At 40.9% G+C, this 19,968-nt stretch overlaps 1 protein-coding gene across 12 annotated transcripts in view; it reads right to left on the bottom strand.

The window, feature by feature from the left end:
- The window catches only part of NTNG1 (netrin G1), a 217,757-nt gene that overhangs the window by 59,982 nt on the left and 137,807 nt on the right, over positions 1-19,968 (bottom strand). For all 12 annotated transcript variants that reach the window (XM_083511111.1, XM_083511106.1, XM_083511113.1 and 9 more), the window contains exons 4-5: positions 17,293-17,465; positions 4,690-4,716 (exon numbers count right to left, since the gene is read on the bottom strand). In XM_083511111.1, the coding sequence (XP_083367237.1) occupies positions 4,690-4,716; positions 17,293-17,465 (200 nt within the window). The remainder of the gene's footprint in view (positions 1-4,689; positions 4,717-17,292; positions 17,466-19,968) is intronic.

Raw genomic sequence — 19,968 nt, 5'->3', positions numbered from 1 at the left:
CCTCTGGAATCTCACATTGCTTGGAGATTAGGGTAGCCTGTAACAATATATATGTACTTAAACACACTACTATGAGTATTCTATAATCTCCAATATCCTGTGGTCACAAGGAAACTGGACATAAAAAAACATGCATTGGAATGCCCTATTGTCTGGGGAAGTGTGGAACATTATTCTTGGTGGTCTGCAGTTTGTTCCACAGGAGAGGGCCCTACTGTGTTTCTGAAAGAGGTAATTGGAGGAAAAATGGCACAACTGCAAACATCAGATTTAATGTCTGCTGACTTTGATTGCATTTGGTACTTCAGTATATTGTTTGTTTCTAAACTCTGACTTCTCTGTCAGCGATAGCTTCGGAGGTGGTAATCACCCCCACAAAACTATCTGTGCATCATGTCAAACCTATTTTCTGCGTAATTGTGCACTTTCTAACAAACTACTTAGCATAATTAGTGTCATGGTGTACTGCGGAATACAGATTAGATGCAGTAGTTTGCTAACAAACAACTAGTTCAAATCAGGGCTTTGAAATTCCAGGACGGGGGTGGTTCAGGGGTGATGGCTTTCCTCTACCACGATGAGTGTGGCCACATAGATGTGACAGGCAGTGACAACATTGAGATGGAAGGCAGGGAACCAGAGAAAAATCCTGGCCAAACAGGCAGCGTGCACACAGCAAGGTGCGGTGGTGGGTTTGTCACATTTTGTAAAAGAGAAGGGTTCATAAGTGGTGGAGTATAGCCCAATCTACACTTTACAGAGAATAAACTAATAGGGTGGTATATGATTGAGAGAGAATTATTGACTGTGGTACTTCACTTGTTAAATAGTAGTGTCACTTAAAAAAAAAAAAACCACAATTTTTTTTTACATGAAATATACTCACTGTATGTAGTAAACTAGTGCATCGGAAGAACAGTTTCAGCACAGTTCTTTCTCTGATGTCCTAGTTTTTGACATGCTCCGGTGTAGTTACATGGGACATGTGAAAAATATGGCTACTGTCTGAAGTGATGCAGTGCAGTTTCAACCTCATCTACATAATGCATAGAACACCCCTGAATTGCTGGTTGAGTGCAGAAAATGTGTAAAAGGGAAGGCATGAAGGAATGGACTTTAATCTTCAGTGTTCAGTCTCAAAAGTATTTTTGACAGGTTCGTCTATACCATGATTATTTAACGATGGTCAAAGTAAGGTGCTCTGTAGGCATAACTGATCATAAAAGCTTTACAGTATTCTGAAATTGGTTTTGGGACTCATTAATTGCTAACCATCTCACTATCAGCTATCCCCCCACCCCCAAGCCAGTGCTGAAAAGATCAGCATTGGAATCAAATGTGCTGGAAATGATCAAAGAACCTCTTATTCAATTGATAGACAACAGCAGGTACAAATGACCTTAATGGGGAAAGCTCTGATTTAATTTTTTGTGTAGATGATCAGAAAGGATGTGTTTACTTAACAACCACTCTTTGCATTGCACTTAAACATTAATGATGTGCTGCTTTAATACAAGATCCTTTGAGATCAAAGTGAATACAGAATTATACATATATGTTACGCATCAATATATACATATTTTATTCTTCCTTGGGCATGCTTTTGATCATCTTAGTCTTATGGATGATACATGAACATCTGTTGCAATGGATTTTCTTTGTATGCTGGATGTTTTGTGTTCATTTTCCCCCTCTCTCCACTAAACTGAGCAAAAGCTCCAGGCATACAGAAGCCAATATACGCAGTTCAGTGTTTTCTAGCAAGCGATATTAAATGCACTACCTGAGAATAATCTATTCCCAGCTGAGAGAGGAAAAACCTCCTGGAATGAACACAAATATTGCATTAGCATAGACAAAAGAAGAAATCACACAGAATCCATTAAAGCAGCCTGATGTTATTAATCTTGTTTGGCATGTGTGTGTGAACACACACAATTTGCAGTCCAGTGAATCTCAGTAGATCAGAATGGGGAAAACACTGGGTTGTATCCACTGTTAGTCCTACTCAGAGCACACCCACTGAAATTAATAGGCATGTCTAATGTAGGTGCATCAATTTCACTGTGTCTCCTCTAAGTATAACTTGGATGCAACCTTCTATTATTTATGAATGGTATTTTATGCATCAAAAAGTGCTCATATTTGAATGAACACTTGTTGAAGTGAAACCTATTCCATATTTCCTCTTAAGAGTATCTAAAAGGGATTATTTGTGAACTAAGGCTATGCAACAAATTTGAAGAAGCCATATTTGTCAATAGTCACCTGAACACCTGTACAAAGCAGGAAGTACCTCCAGGAGAGCAGGCAAGGTTGATTGCCCCCCCCCTTTGTAGGGACTAACAGATAACATGAGCTACTGACTATTTTGGTAGGCCTGTGACTTGGGGGGACTCTGAAAGGTTAGCACAACTGAAACAATTCCCTTTTTAGCAAAGGCAATTGATACTAACTACACCACTGCTAAAAGTGTCAAAATTCAAAGAGGTCAGCAATGCATCCTTTCAGTTCATCTTGGATTAATCCAAGTCTATATGAGTTTCCCAATTAAGAGTCCAAGGCCAACATCTGCTGATGCTCAGAGATGGTGAATGCAGTGAAGAAAGCTATATGGGAGTGTAAAGTGAATGTCACAACCACACGAGTGCATGCAAGACAATACCAACAGTCTGTAGCACAAGAACTATTTTTACCATTTATCCATTTCTGTTAGCTATGATAATGGATTTTTGTTTGGCTACGAACCATAAGATTTCTCCCCTGGCTTCCCTTAGGCTCCTCCCCACTTTTCTTTGCATCAAATAACACAACCAGATTCATTGTCAGGGCTTCACACCACTGTGCATTTGCAGTCAGAACTATGCTGAGGAGGATACTAGGGCAGAAAAAATACATAGCACTTTTCTCCTGCATAATGTTAACACTAATTGCATTGCAAGGAAAATGGCTACTTTAACATTTAAGCCAGTACAAAAATGGGCAAAGAGCACCACATGCATTCATGACAAGGCTAGTTTTGAATGCATTTAGCATGCTATGTGGTGCTTAACAAATCAGCCCTAAGCCTATTTATGAGCTGAAGAAAACTGAGTTGACTTATAAATGCACGGTCAGGCCTCTCAATTTAGAAGAAGAAATGCGGCTGATAAATTATCAGGTCACTGTTTTTCAGCCGGATGTCAGGTATTGCAAATCTTCTGTCGGTAGTTAAGAAATGCATAAGGGTCCTGCATAGCACAAAATCTGGACACAATCCAGGCAAAGTGGATTTAAATCCCATTCGTTTTAAGCACGTGCTTAACTTTCCTGTTGAAGTCAGTGGCATTTAAAATTGAGAGTAGCTAGATCTGGCTAACTTGTTTAAAGCTTGTGCTGAAAAGAAATGCGATTCTTCCTAGCATGGCTGCAGAGATCTACCAAGGCCTGTTTCTCTCTTTCCTACTTTGGTGTAAAGTAGATCATGCATCACAGAGAATAGAAGGCCTGTGCACACTTTCCACATTCCCAAACAAACTCCCTTCTCTTTGCTAGTTTCTAATTTGCATCACATACAGAGTGAGAAGGGAGGATTTAGGTAGTAAGCACAGACTCCTCTTTCCCCATAATGCTCTCCAGCACTGCCTCTACTTAAGCCAAGATAGAGAGAGAGTGAAAATGGGGCTCTATTTAGCCCTATGGGAATTACTTTTTAACCCTATGGAGTTCATGGGGATTACGCTGCCTATAAGCACTGCACTTGCATTAAAAAGGATTGTTCCCAAAGTGCATATGCTGAGTTTCCCATGCCACTACTTTACTGTTTAAGACATTCAGTGACTGAGTACATTTTATCAGCACTTGGGATTCTTTAGTATAAAGTTCCAAATTTATTTACAGTGAGATCATGCCAGATTTCTTAAGTAGAACCTGAGTATCTGACTTAGGGTAAAAGTGAGATAAGTTATACATGTAGAAAAAGTGTTGAATAGAAATACTTATTTCAGGGACAAGGCGCCTTCAGTTTTCATCTTTTATTTATTGTCTAGAGAAGGGCATTCTATAAATCTTCTCTAGCAGGAGTTATTGGCCTCGTCTGCATGTAACGCTAAGCAAAACCATGATGTAGCTGCATGAGCAAGTGTATGGTTACCCATGAGGAAAATCATGTCCATTTTGCTTATCCTCTAGTCCTGGAAAATGATAGTATTGCCTTATCAGATATCTATGCCACCCTTCAAAGAAAAATTAACAGGGTGGTTTGCAGATTTGAACCTAATTTGGAACAATTACAATAAAATATTCAATGTAATCTGGACTGGCTATAGTGAAGGATCTCCAAATACAGTCCTGGCAGTTTGAAGAGTAGTTGGTTTCCTCTGCTGTGCTTGTTTGAAAGCAAATAATAAAGGATTCTGCTTTCATTCACTTTCAAACTTGAAAAATATTAGATGTGTATCATTTGAAAGCCCTTAATTTGCAAAAAATGTCTGTTTAGTGATCACAATCTGCATTGGCTGTTGCGTTATGAGGTGTGTTCCTCTGAACATAAATATCTATGATGTGCAAATGCAGCAGCAATATTAGTAATATTTCTCCAGTTACCACAACTGCAGTTTTCAGGGAGAACAGAAATAGATGTTGGAAAAATAGATTTTCAGAGGCTGAACAACAAGCAAAGCTGGCCTAAGTCTGTTCTGTATTACTTACTACCAATGCTGGAAATACTGGGCATACCTGAAAGAAAAGAGAGAACTTTGGTTAGGGATGCAGATATATTGATGTATATTTTATATTACCGCATCAGTAGACTTCATTGTTATAGCAGCACCACCAAGGGCAAGTTCTGGCCAAAGGCAAGCATTTCACAGTCCCATTGAATTCTATGGGTGAATGAAGCACATGTTGCTGAACTTTAAAAAGTGCTTAACTGTGTCTCCATCACTTGTTAAGTTCATCCAAATCTTCTATGTGTAAGGGCAAAGTGGAACAGTTAACACAGAAATAATTGTTTCTGAAGATTCTGGGTTTCTATGCAGCTATTACATTACATTAAATTAAATATAAGCCATTTGCAAGCAAGCAAACAAACAAGCAAGCAAATAAACAAACATATTTGTCTTGCTTTCAGGCAAAAATTGTATTTCATGTTTATGTAGGTAATACAACAAATATTGCCATTGTTGCAGTATGGATTTCTTTGGCCACCTGTTGATAATTGTTGATAATTGTTTACTGTATTATTTACCTTTTGTCTTTACTTTGAACCTACTAGAGTTAAACCACATTGTGTATATACATGCGTGTGTGTGTGAGAGAGAACATATAGCTCATAATGATCTTTGTACTACTTTCAAGTTCAGTTAAAGTTGGGGAGTTGTCCATTAATACCTTTGAATTCTGGATTTTGAATAGCGCCACTGAATACGTAGATGAGCATTTTTATGCTCAGAGGTAAGGCTGTTACTCCAAGAAAGGAAACAATTCTTTGTAACTGCTTGCAAAATGCTCAAACAACTTGTAATTAATAAATATTTCACTTGCTGGCTTTAGAAAGCAACAGGATTTTTTTTTAAAAAAATCAAATAAAAATATCATTTGAAGCCAGTTAGTCATCCCACCTCTAATTTCTTTGCACTTGCAGACAATATCATGCTAGGAAAACAGCCAGCTAATGATCTCATGCAATCGAGCATTTTTCAAAATGACCTTATTCTCAATGAGGTTCAGGTGCTATGTAGGAGGCTCCCACAGTGCTTAATACGTGCCAGAACTTGTGGGCGTTTGGGAATGTTATTTATGTCCAACGTGTGAGAAATCACTGGAAATTGCAAACAGAGCATACGTTCCTCTCATTAACCTTCATTATCTGTATCACAGCTATTTGGCTTTCCTGTTCCACAATTTGGTAATGGCAACAGCAAACTCCTCAGTATTGTATTATGAAGGGTGGCTTGTCTTCAGTGGTGGCTTCTGACTACTAGGCTGGTGCAGGTGGAAGACAGGGCAGAGGCAGAGGACAGAGCAGGTAGGCAAAGCCAGGGTTAAAAATTGGCAGGGGTTCACTTGAAACAGAGGCACAGACACATTTGAGCCTTTGAGCCAGCCAGCCAGCCAGCCAGACACAGAGTTTAAGTAGTGGGGAAGGAGAAGGAGCAAGGACAGGGGATGTGGTGGGAGAGTAGGAGAGGTATTAAGGGATGGAGGGGGAAGAGTGAGACTAGGGGCTGTGATGTTGAAGAAATATTGAGGTTAGAGCAGAGGTTGTCAAAGGGTGTGCTGCACTAAACTGGAGAGGATGGCAAGTGTGCTGGGAAGATTCAAGGACAAAGAAACATTTAAACATTTTGGTGTAGTATAACATTCTATATCTATCATCTATCTATCTATCTACCTATCTATCTACATCCATCCATCCATCCATCCCTGGATCCCTTGCGAGTGAAACGTTTTGGCTCCCGATCGCTGCAAACCCGGAAGTGAGTGTTCCGGTTTGCTAATGTTCTTTGGAACCCGAACAGCCTTGGTTTCCAAACGTTTTGGAAGTCGAACAGACTTCCAGAATGGATTCCATTCAATTTCCGAGGTACCACTGTATATTAATTTGCAGCGACTGTAGCATCAAATAACAGCCTCGCCCTTGATACAATAGACTGGACAGTCCCAGAAGAAGTAGATCTGCTGAGTAACTTTACCAAGCTACCAGACAAAGAACAAATAAACATACTCAGTAAATTGACGAAACTACAGGCCAGATTGACCGAAATTCACCAACAAGGGCAACAAAATGCAGTAGAAACAATACACAATCAAACTTTACACTTACCAGCCCTCTCCCCTAAATGCATAGTCAAAAAGAAAGCCACCAATGGAACTTTCAAATGTATAGATGCAGACCTTCAAATCCAGCCTCCTTTAGAATATGAAATGGCAAGGAAAAACTCCAGCAATGAGACCACAAATTCCTGGCTGAGATATCAAATACTAGCTCTAAACGAAATAGGTACCCCTTATTTAAGTACTACAAAGGACTCTAACATTGCCGAACAAAAGATGACCTCCAACAGACCTGATTCACTGAGCCCAACATCAAATGAGGCCAAAGAAATGGAACTAGAGACTGAAAACAGTCCTACTGTCCACAACAGTCTACCAACCACAGAAATTTCTCAGGAACAAGGAATAGTTAAGGAAGAAAACCAAGAAAGGGAGGAAATTTTAATTTCCCGCACTTTAAAAAAGAATCTAAAAGACCCACCATTATGTTCCCCGCCGAAAGCAGCGACAAATGGCTGTATCTGCACAAGACAAAATCCCTCGCTGGACTCAATAACAGAACTAGAATGACTAAATGCTGTCAACCAGCCATCAACTCAAAAACGGATCCTACGCTTGCTGTCCTGGAATATTGCAGGGTGGGGAAACAAAGACGGAGACCCAGACCTAATGAACTTCCTTAAAGATTTTGAATTAATACTTCTACAAGAAACATGGTCAACTAGAGATATTAAAATCAATGGATTCACCTCCTATACGAAACCCGCAGTGAAAACAAACACGAAGGGCCGGCCGAAAGCAGGGTTCTGTTGCATGATCAAAGACAACTTAGGGTTTGAAATCAAGCAGCTAGAAAAATGCTTACCACTTGCACAAGCTCTACTTTTAACCCAAAAAGACGATACTTTGCTACTTGTAAATGTCTATATCCCCCCAACCAAAAACAACAGCAGCAGTGAAAATTGGTCACAACTAACCTTTTATATAGAAAATTTGACCGATAAATACCCAAATGCCTCACTGATAATAGCAGGTGATTTTAATGCCAGAGTGGGAACCAACAATGAACAACTATGTAGCAAACTAAATTGGAATACTGATAATGATATCGCACATGCCCTGAAAATAGGACGATTATCCAGAGATAGGGTTGTAAACAACGAAGGCTTACGCCTACTTGAATTATGTAACAACTTTAATTTGCAGATTGTGAACGGTTCAACAAAAGGCGATAGAAGCGGGGAGTTTACATACTTCTCCCCCCGAGGATGCAGTGTCATCGACTATATTCTTGTCCCTTATAATATTATAAATTCAATCATGGACCTCAAAATTGGAACGCGTACTGAAAGCGACCATCAGCCATTATTGTTGTCTATTAACTTAAAGGACGAAACCAAAATAACCAAGTACAATATCATAGAACCTTCTCAATACAAACAAATGACCCAATTAAAATGGTCCCAGGAAATGAGTGCAGCAGTGGGGCAAAAACTTACAGCCAACCTGAGAAAACAAGTATTATCCAATTTAAAGACCACTAATCCCTACAGTGATATTCCGAAAATTTATAATGAAATCTTCCAAATGTTCGTAGAGCTTAGTACTCCACCTAAAGTTTGGGTACTTAAACATAGCGCTAGCCCTTGGTTTGATGATGAATGTTTCCAGCTAAAAAGAAAGCTGCGCCAAACATTTAAAAATAATCGCGCTAAACTAGAGCCCTCTTATCTTGATGAAAAAAGACAATACCATTACATTCTGGCCGAAAAGAAACAGAAATATGCAACCCAAAAATGGCTACAATTACTCGACTCAATTCAGAGTAAAAACAACAAAGCGTTCTGGAACCTGGTGTACGGAGGATTGAAAGCCGAAAACCAACTAACTCTACCACCAATTGCAGAATCCAAATGGTCCCAATACTTCACATCTGTATTTAACAATCTACACAGTGAACTCAAAGGAAATGAGACCACTAAAAATAAAATCAATAAACTCCAGGAGTGGCCAAGGGTAGAAGAAGAGGAAATTAGAGAGATAGTTAAAAATTTCAAATCGGGGAAATCTCCTGGGCCAGACGGTCTACCAATAGAATTATTCAAGACCTATATAGATTGGTGGGCAGAACCCTTAGCTCAATTGTTTACTCTCATAGATAAATATGGGATCATACCTGAGATATGGTTAAGATCAATAATTATCCCAATCTTTAAAAATGGCGACCCAAAAGAACCAAGGAATTACAGACCGATAAGCCTATTATCAGTGATAGGGAAAATCTACGCTAAGCACCTTTTATCTAAACTTCTTACCTGGATGAAAAATCTAAATTTACCAGGGAAAGAACAAATAGGTTTCTCCAAAGGTTGCTCTACATTAGACCACTGCCTTATACTTATGCATTTGGTTGAAAAATATAGATCCCAAAGGCAATCTAAGATATATGCTGCTTTTGTAGACTTTCGTGGTGCATTCGACTCAATTGACCGCCCAAAGCTGTGGAGGAAACTCGCAGAATTAAAAATTGATCAGCGCTTATTGATTCTAATACAAAATCTATACTCTTCCAATACCTGTCAAGTCAAACTTAACACCAAAGGTCACCTTTCATCAGACATCCCAAACTCGAAAGGGGTAAAACAAGGGTGTATTCTCGCTCCCTTTCTATTTAATTTATTTTTATCAGACTTGCCAGATCACCTCCAAAAAATAGAATCACATGCCCCTAAACTTAATCAGAAACCAGTTCCTCTCTTATTATACGCAGACGATGCTGTCCTACTATCATTAACGAGCTTGGGTCTGAAACGTCTTATATCTTCTCTGATCCCTTACTGCGAATGTAACAAACTCTCTATAAATTATGAGAAGACAAAAATTTTGGTCTTCTCGAATGGTTGGAAATTAGAGAAATGGAAAATAAGAGGGCAAGAAATCCAACAAGTGAAAATCTATAGGTACCTGGGAATCTTATTCCAGAGCAATTTAGGGTGGGCAAATCATCGCACAAATGCCATAAAACAGGCAAAGTGTACCTCATCAGCAGTTGCCCGTTTTTATTATCAGAAAGGTAATCAATTTATTCCTGCGGCCAATCAGATATTTCAAACAAAAGTGCAATCTCAGATATTCTATGGAATCCCGCTATGGGTCCAAGCATATAACAGTGATTTAAAAAAGATTCACTCCAGCTTTCTGAGACGTATTCTTGGACTCCCAGCTGTGATCAAATATGAAACAATGTGTGCAGAAATAGGCATACACACAATGGAATATTGGGCATGGTCCACCTCAATAAAGTACTGGTTACGCTGCCATTTTCGCTGCCCTCCATCAAGTCTGCTCGCTGATTTGCTCAAAGACTCCTATAAATCAAGATGGTATCAGTACCTCGAAAAAAAGATTGAATCTTTAGGCATCGAGCTGGAGCCCCTGTACAATTCTAATGAGCAATACATTTTCCATAATATCCAAACTAGACTAAAGGATGTCGAGAGACAAAATATTATGGCAGCTGTAAACAAAATTTGCTCCCCCATATTCTATGATTTAAATATCTTAGATAGCAGAGCCAATTACGTCACTAAATTAATAATCCCAGCCCAACGTAGGGCTTTTATGCTGGCCCGTTTGAATGTTTTTCCCTCAGCATTTGTCAGGGGAAGATATCAAAACATTCCTAGAAACAAGAGATTCTGCAGATGTTCTATGAATGTCCCGGACACTGTAGAGCATATTCTCTTTCATTGCCCATTGTACAGTATCCCACGTCAACGCGTGCTGTCCCCTCTTTTGGGTGGTCTGGAACCCCAGCAAGGTGAATGTGTGGGATTCTGCCTATCCGACGTCGACCAAAGGGTAACGGCGGGGGTAGCCGAGTTTTTGGTAGCAGTCCTCCAAGGAGCAGGTTAACAACGAAAACCACTGATTTTATATGTATATATATATATATGTATGTAGCCAACTGCTGCCTTTTATATATATTTCAAAGCTTTTATATGTTATTTCCTCTTTTATGGTTTTATTTGCACAATGCCTAATAAAGGTTTGATAAGTAAGTAAGTAATTTGCAGAACATGGATAGATATATTTTCACAATGACAGAAAAAGCATCAAGCAATACTGAGGACAAACCTAGTTGTTTATAATTATATCTTGGGAATGATGCATGTTCTTATTTAACTGCATTGCTTTATACTTCTGGATATCCCATGATCATATTATGAAGCTGTTGCGTTCTATGTTACAAATCAAGCACCGCTAGTTGTTGTTTCTTTTTGTTTTCCAATGTAGTTCTTAGCAAGGAAGAAAAATTGGTGTGGCGTGAGCAACTTTTCATTATGCAAGTGTGGCCCAGAGGGGGAAAAAAGTTTGGAAACCACTGGGTTAGAGTGTGGGGAATGAGAGAACCAGGGTGTGAGGAGGCAGAAACAGAGACTAGGGGGTGTGAGGGGCCAGAAATAGCAATACTAAAGAGGAGAAGAAAGAACAAGGGGCCAGGAGCTGTGGAAACGAGAGGCTAAAGTGATTCGTTCCATTCCAACACCCACAACCAATACACTGCACTGTAATATGCAAACAAGCTTTGCAGGAGGAGGCGGAGGCGGAGAAGGAGGCGGAGATATTCTACATGCATCCAGCTTTTTGTGTGATGAGAGTTGTCAGATAAAAAAGTCCCAAAGAAAACAGGTTTGCATCACGAACACTGATGCTTTAGCTGGTAGAATATATTTATAATGAGTTCAAAAGAAAAATACACAAACAAATAGCTGAATGGTTTTACGAGGCAGCTAAATATCTCAAAATTATATACCATGCATTAAGAACTGTTAATTATATTATTAAAATAGCCAGTTTGCATTGCCAGTTTCCAGTGCCAAAATAATAAATTACACCATACAATCAAGGCAGCAAGTAAACCCAAACAGTGTTGCAAAAGCAGAGAAACAAACAAAAGAAGCCGAAGTAAAAGTTTCTGCAATAATGTTACAATATGAAAGGCTTCCCGTAGGCAAATAACACTCTATTATTGAAACCCTGGGTTCCTGTGAGATTATCTGCAACGCAGAATAAGTTTCTTATCACTACACCTATGGGCAATGCTGTTTTCTCACCTGTGGAGAAGTATACTTAGCAGCATGGCTGACATAAGGGACAGAGTAACCTTTGCACAAATGAAAGCCAAATTCAAGGTTGGATGATTGTCATGATTAGGAGCAGAGCCATCCCTCTCTGAGCCTATTTGTCTAAAATCAGTTTGGTTTGTTACATTTGTACAAGTTTGTTTGTTAGATGCCGGAAATGATACAAAATCGCAGGTGAGGCAACGTAAGATTGCAGTCAATCTGTAGGGGTTCCCCCCCCCAGTCACATTGCCTTATAAATGCCCATACTACATATTCTGAGACAAATATACTACACATTGTCCCCCTTTGTGTCAGTAATATACCAACTGTGAAAAATCCAAGACCTCAAGAAATCTGAGGATATCAACTCCTCTTCCACTTCCTCCTACCGATTTGTTTGTCTAGGGTAGATCACATTGTGCTTCAAGCAAAGGGACAGGCAGAAAACAAAGGATAACTGTACCAGATTTTAGCTGAGCTTGACAGCTCTGTCAGACACCAGGACCTTATGATTTATTGTGTGGTAGTCAACGTTCATGACTGATAAAAGTCTGAAGGTACTTGCTCTTATCTTCTAGCACATGTTTGGCTGAAAACACTCCAGATTTCACCCGCAAACCCACTTTAGTGGAAATTGGATGGTGTACAAGAGATGCAGGAAAACTCCGCCTCTGATCATGTTTGCTAATCCCTTTAGTGATACCTCTGCATGCTAAGTATTTGTTTTAGATTTGTGAAGTACATATTGCATTGCAAGAGCTTGAGAGTGTCTATGTATAAGAGGGACTCAATCACTAGGGAGACACCTGGACAGGTGCATAAAGGATGTAGGATGCTCCTGTCTACAAGGAGCAACTGAGAGGCAGAGCAGAGTTGGATGCTGAGGAACTGTGTTTTTCCATGCAGCATCACTCAAGCTGAGTGATTCGGAAGCCTTTTCTAGGCTGTGAATTCTCTGTGCGAGGAGGGAGGGGGGAATCCTGTGAATTTCAAAATGTATCGTGAACATAGCTTTAAAGTATTAACTCTGTGATCCAAAGTGTCTGTTTTTCTAAAAGTTAATGCTCTTACAAAATGTTTTTCCCTTCTTTTTGAAGGTTCACTTCCCCCCCTGCCTGGTAGGAATTTTATCATAATTTCATGCCCTCCCTGCCCACACTTCATGGTTTGTTACTTAGTCTATTACTTTCACATTAAACTTGATAAGGTCCTGCTTCCTGTGATATTCATTTTGGAGGTTTGATTCCTCACAGCTGCTGCTTTGAAGTGCGAGATAACATTTGGAACATGGCACATTGCTGCTGTTTTTTTCCTTTAACTTTTCATTTAGCTGCGGCACATAACCCTGTTTCTTCAAAATAACTTTTCAGTGAATGGTTATTTCCAAAGCCAGATTTTAAAAATTTTTTATACAGGGCAAAACGCCGGACTTTTTATAAAAAAGCAACTAATAACTTCTACTCCAAAAAGGTTTGATGGCTTATTCTCTGCTTGCTCCTTTCCCCCACCCCTCTCCCTCTGAGGGATTTAGGTACATAAGTCAAATTAGCAAGGATCCGAGTTAATGTATAACTCGCTTGCCTGCATGGCAGAACAGTTTCATGGATTTCTTGCTTTTTTATGTTCCTTTCTTCTTTTTGTACCTCTTCCTGTCCCCAATCTGAAGTCTGTATTGTGCTGCTCTCAATACTATTAGTCAGAGGGATGAATGTGCATGAAATGATCCAGCCAAAAGCTAAGCACTTATAAGTCCCATTGATTTAAAAGAGAGAATTAAGCACTAGCTTTAATCTCTCCCATTTAAACTGTTAGGACTTCAGAGTACTTAACTTTGGCTGTATCATGCTCATCATTTTCAAATAACTGAATATTAGTATTTTTGGTTAAGCATTTATCCTGGTCCAGCAAGCAGACCATAATACTGGGTGCCATCCACACATGCAAAAAGAGGTTCCTGTGTGAAGACCTCACAGTAGATGAAAAGCACAGTTTACAAGCTTAACATAACTGGATCCAAGTAACGATCATTGGATGTGGGTTTTACATGGCTGTTTGGGGAACAAAATAAGGCATATACTGTATACCAACGATCCATGAATGTAAATAAAAAAAGAGGAGCTCTTGAGACCATACACCACACTTGAGTCTAACCCAGCATCCAATGCCGGGCGCAATCCAATTACACAGTAAAGTGTAAGGATGTGCATGGCAGTGGGGCTAGTCTTTGTAAAAGGGAGAACTGAGAAAAGCAAGCAGAATGAGTTGTGTGTATGTGAAGGTGAAAATGAGGGTGCAAAGGGAGGCTTGCAGAAAAGAGGGAGCAGGGGGGGATGGGGGTGCAGATGAAAGCAGGGGCATGAATGTGTCTGCAGAATAGAGAGGATGGTTGCTTCATAATGGGGGGGGGAGGTGAAAAGGGTGCCTAATGGTTGCAATGTGAGAGAGGAGGAATATTCAGGAGGCTACCATGGTGGTTGTGTGCAAGCAGGGGGTACTGCACAAAAGGAAGGCTGAGGACAGGGGGGCGAGGGTGAAAATGGGTGCAATGCAGGGCAGAAAAGTGGCATCAGAAATGGAGTAGGGAAAGTGAAAAGTGAGCTTGTTCGTTACATGGGGTAGGAAGGGGAAGCTCTAGGAGATTAATTGTGGGGTTGGCGAGCAAAGCGTGCAGAGATGCAGCGCCTAGTAATACCATAGAAACAAACTCAAGCAAAACCACTGGTCTTCTGTGATGACCTATTTGTGACAAGGAATAGCTCACAGCCGATTGTTTATCATGGTTAGGCAGCAGCTGTAAGATATGCCCTGTTATACTTGGCTGAATAGGATTCTTGATGTCATATTATCTATGTCACAGATGAAACTGTTTCTGCATTTTTATTTGGAGGTTTGTATGTCTCTGTTAGGGACGCGGGTGGCGCTGTGGTCTAAACCACAGAGCCTAGGGCTTGCTGATCAGAAGGTCAGCGGTTCAAATCTCCGCGATGGGGTGAGCTCCCGTTGCTCAGTCCCTGCTCCTGCCAACCTAGCAGTTCGAAAGCACATCAAAGTGCAAGTAGATAAATAGGTACCACTCCGGTGGGAAGGTAAACGGTGTTTCCGTGCACTACTCTGGTTCGCCAGAAGTGGCTTAGTCATGCTGGCCACATGAGCTGTATGCCGGCTCCCTCAGCCAGTAAAGAGAGATGAGCGCCGCAACCCCAAAGTTGGCCAGGACTGGACCTAACGGTCAGGGGTCCCTTTACCTTTACGCCTCTGTTGCATGGAAGTATGAACTTGCACAAGCTAGTGTAGGCCAGTGAAAGTAATAGTTAGGGAGCAGTTAGCAAACTAACATTTGCTCAGAGTAAAGGTAAAGGTAAATAACCCTGACAGTTAGGTCCAGTCGCAAATGACTCTGGGGTTGCAGCACTCATCTTCCTTTACTGGCCGAGGGAGCCGACGTTTGTTCACAGACAGTTTTTCCGGGTCATGTGGCCAGCATGACTAAGCCGCTTCTGGCGAAACCAGAGCACCGCACGGAAATGCTGTTTACCTTCCCGCCGGAGCGGTACCTATTTATCTACTTGCACTTTGACGTGCTTTCGAACTGCAAGGTTGGCAGGAACTGGGACTGAGCAATGGGAGCTCACCCTGTCGCAGGGATTCGAACTGCCGACCTTCCGATCGGCAAGCCCTAGGCTCAGTGGTTTAGACCACAGTGTCACCTGCGTCCCTTTTGCTCAGAGTAGGCCCATTTAAATGAACACCCAACTTAGGTCCATTCATTTCAATGGGTTTAGTCTGAATATGACCCCAGATGTTTGGCTCAACTCCCATCAGTCCCAGCAAGAAAGGCCAACGGTCAGGAACAATGGGAGTTGTAGAGGGCACCACATTGACTACCAATGAGGTTGGGGTGTTGGACTCCAACTAAAGACACCCAGGTTCAAAAACCAGCTCAGCCATAAAGCTCACTGGACCCTGGGCCACTATTTCAGCCAACCTACCTCACAGGATTGTTCAAAGGATAATATGAGTGGGGGAAACAATGAACATTGCCTTGATCATGTTTGAGGAAGGGTGGGATATAAATGTAATAGTTCACACCAGTGGTTCCAAATCAGCTTATTACTGAGGTCCCCTTATTTTTAAAAAGCCAAGCCACGGACCCCCTACTTTTGAAAATTTTGATAACCCCATGGTTGTTACCTCTGCAAAGCAATTTTCTGAACAAAATGTGGGGTACCCCCAAATAAGCAAAGGATTTTAGGTATACTAAAAAAACAGACTAGGGCTGAGCAATATCTGGTTTCCAACATTGTGATAGATCAACAGCTAAACAGCTTGATATTCCGATATATCACGACATCTGAAATGGGAGATCAGGCGTGAGGGAAGGAGCAGTCGCAGAGATCTGGTGGGTGAAGGAAGGAGAGGAAGCAAAGTCACCTTCACTGTATGGTTTGAGTGGGAAGGGATGGGGGTGCATTAGGCCGCCTTCAGCAGCGCCAGCGAAGATGTGCATCTACTGTGGCTGCTACTGCTTTCCTGCAGACTGAGGGAAAATGCTCCGCCTCAGTGCCAGGGGAAGGTAGTACCTGGTGCCTTGAAGTGAGGGCGATCAGCTGCTCTGTTCTCCGTCAGCCTGAGGGGAAGGCAGGGCCTCGTAATCGGCTGCCCTGCCCTCCCTCCCACGAGGAGCAATACATTGCTGTGTATTGCCGGGTCAAAATCATTATTGCGGGGTGATTTCAAAACCGATTTTGGCTAACTTATTGAAAAATCTCACAAGACCATAAAATCTGTGATATTACCGGGCAAAAATGACAAAAAAATTGTTGGGGAGAGGCAAGCGATGGGGCCGTGGACCCCTAATTAGAAACCACTTGTTTACACAGTGATTCTCACATTATAGGCTTATCATGTGTTCTTCCCTTCCTATAAATTTCACACAGTGAACAGGAAATGAGCAATAGAATTTTCAAATGACCAAACCACATTAAAAATGCCCAAAGAATGAGATGTTGGCATTCTACTGAATGCGATAGCACGTATGAAGTATGCGGAGAAGGAAATTTGGTGCTTACATTTATTAAAATGCTACATGAGTGGATATCACAATTTTGAGGTTATTTTAAAAAAGACATCAGGCAGGGCTGGGTTTTTTAAAGTTTAGCTTCTAATCCTTTGCACACTTACTTGGGAATAAACCCACCAAACACAGTGGTAATAGGCATATTCATTTGCTCCCAAATAAACACGCACATGACTGGTTAAAGTTCTATTACTCCTTTAAGCTATAATGTTTTAGGATGTTTTGAGTTTGGCTGATGTGCTCTCTTAGGATCATTTTTTTTACCCACAAGGCCAGAGGCCAAAACGTATCATCACTACCGTGGCAGTTCCGCTGTGCACAAGTACTCACAGATATTTGCCGTGCCCTTAGGAATGGGAAGATATGAGCCTGCACTCCAAGGCCGCCCCTGATAGTTCTTCTTGCATTTCCCACAGTCTGGGCCTGTTGTGTTGTGCTCACATTCACATAACAATTTTTTGTTTTCTTCTCTGCAGCCGGTGGCATGGAGATTACACTTGCACCTAACAAAAGAAAAGGCAAGGTGTTATCACAAGTGGAGATTTCATTTCAGGATGTTGTTCTCCAAACTGAAGACCAGCTCTTGGCAAGAAACATCTACATAACAAAACATTCTGCTCTTGTTGTTGCTGGTTTAACTTCTGTTGGTTTGTTGTTGTTGTTTTTTTAAGCCTCCTAGCACTGTTTCAAATTGCTTTCATACATAAATGCTGTGACAGTTGGATATTGCTGTTTGGTGTGTACTAATAAAACAAAAAGTAACTACATCAAAACTTTCAGATCTGGTTCTCTTAAGCCCTGTGCTCAAATCAACATAGCTCCTTATAATTAACAATTGTATATTATATCCCAATCCTACGAAGAACAAACTTAACTGGCTTAAATTGTAATTCCTGCATTTCCAGAAAGCTTCGAAATTGGAAGTTCTGTGATGTGAGTGTATAGCAACGAGGGATTACCAACAGGGAATTATCTGAATGTCTCTGAGCTATAGCACCCAGACCTGTGCAGAGGGGGGGGGGGGGGAAACCAGGTATACTTGCCCCAGGCCTTGGAGGGCTAAACTAGCCAGAGGCCTGCTGGACTTACACCAATCCCTGTGTCTCCCAGCTGTCCTAGGCCTCAGACAAACTCTGCATGGGCCTCAAAGCACCTGGGACTCTGTGTGTGGGGGGGGGGGGGGAAGGCTTGACAGTTCTAAGTGGCACCAAACTGAAAGAGGCTGAGTGAAAGCAGCTTCCAAAAATTCTCCATCCTATTTGTAGGTGACAAAAAGCAGGGAGGGCATTTCTTGAAATACTTTCTTTTGGGAAAGCTGCAAGATTCTTTAACTTTTGGTGGGCAGGGGGCAAAAAAAAAAGAAGAAAAAAGAAGTCTCCTTTGATAAATCTCCACTCAGTTCATGCTAAATGAAACTCCATTGTTTGTCAACACTGGTGGATGGAAGAGGCAATGAGCTATGAGAACAGAGCAGGAAGCTCTAAGGGACAACCTCACTGCATTACTGTGAGAGGAAGGGGGGAATATGGTGAGCAAGTCAATAGAATTCTGTTTCCCCACTCCTTTCAGAATGAAATGGGACTTGCAAAAATGCTCCTATATGCAACTAACTTGATCCGGAAACTTGAGATCTTAACCATCATACCATGACCACCTCAAGGGAAACCTTTTGCACCAATAAATGGTTGGAAAAGTTCTGGTTATTTTAATTTTAGACATTGGCCCCGGGCTATTTGGGCAAAAAATAAAATAAAATAAAATAAAAGAACAATGTATTCTACTGTGCTATAAGTATGCAAATTGAAATGGACTGGACTAGAATATGGACCAAAGTCCTTTAATGAACCCAATGCCTCTTAATGAACACCCAAAAATCCCCCAAGAACTGAAGATGCGTTCAAAATGAAAAAGCTCGTTTTATCAGCATGAAAGCATTGTTATTTCTTTCCAGTAGATGTCAGAAATGGTTTAAAATCGCCTTCAGATACATGTTGGAGAGGTGCCCAGGTATTTAGCAACTCTGGTTGATTATTTTCCTAATGATTTTACATCCGGTGGTTGGAAAGATTCTTCTGTGGGCATTTGTCACCTGTTCCAAGGAGTGACTAGTAATTAGGGCAAGGCGGAAGGGGCAAGCATTTTTTTTTTTTTTTAAATAGCAAGTGCAAATGAACAGCTGCCAAACCTGACTTCCATTTAAGGGAAATTTGACCTGAGGCAAGTAGCAACCCACACATATATCCTCAGGGCAAAGCCAACTTATGGCATCTTTAAGGAATTCAGGATAATGGCAGATAGAATTGGTAACCTGGTACATGCAGTTTGCATTTCACCTGTGGCTTAAGTAAATGATGCTCTCAAGAATGGCTGCTATAATACCTCATTCCAGCTGGAAATATTAACAAACACCTTTTCCCTTTTAATTAAAATGGGTGTGCGAGGGTGGCGGGAAATCCCTGTAAACAGGTTTATAAATGAGGCTCCGCTAAGCAGAAAGTTTAATTGTTCTCTATTAGTGGTGCTAGATTCCCTGATAAAAGGCTTGTTTTCTTCGCACACATCATTTACAGAATGGCTTTAAATATAAACAAAAACACTGCTCAGTTCCTGACATAAAAAAATAAAATACTGATTAAAATAGGTAAAGAATGAAAAATCTGGAAATTGGAGAGGTTCTACGAGGTGTTATAAATGAAGAGTCATCGGATATTTTGCTGCCTGATATGAAGCCCAGGTGGCACCCCCCCCCTACACACACACACACACACACACTTTAAAAAACCTTGAACATAAGAAGAGCCTACTGGATCAGGCCAACGGCCACCTAGTCCAGCATCCTGTTCTCACAGAGGCTAACCAGGTGTATATGGGAAGCACAACCATTTTGGCTGTGAGTCCTGGACTTACGGGGTTTTGTTGGGGGGGGGTTGCTCTTTTTTGTATCTTTCTTTTAGAACTTGTTCTTTTATGTGGAAATTGTTCAGATTGGCTGTGTCTTTTTTTTTA

The sequence above is a fragment of the Podarcis liolepis genome (assembly GCF_965112155.1).
Source record: "Podarcis liolepis genome assembly, chromosome: 6".
In the NCBI taxonomy this organism is placed as follows: domain Eukaryota; kingdom Metazoa; phylum Chordata; class Lepidosauria; order Squamata; family Lacertidae; genus Podarcis; species Podarcis liolepis.
Note: the sequence above shows the minus strand (reverse complement) of the source record. Positions and strands in the feature narration are given on the sequence as shown.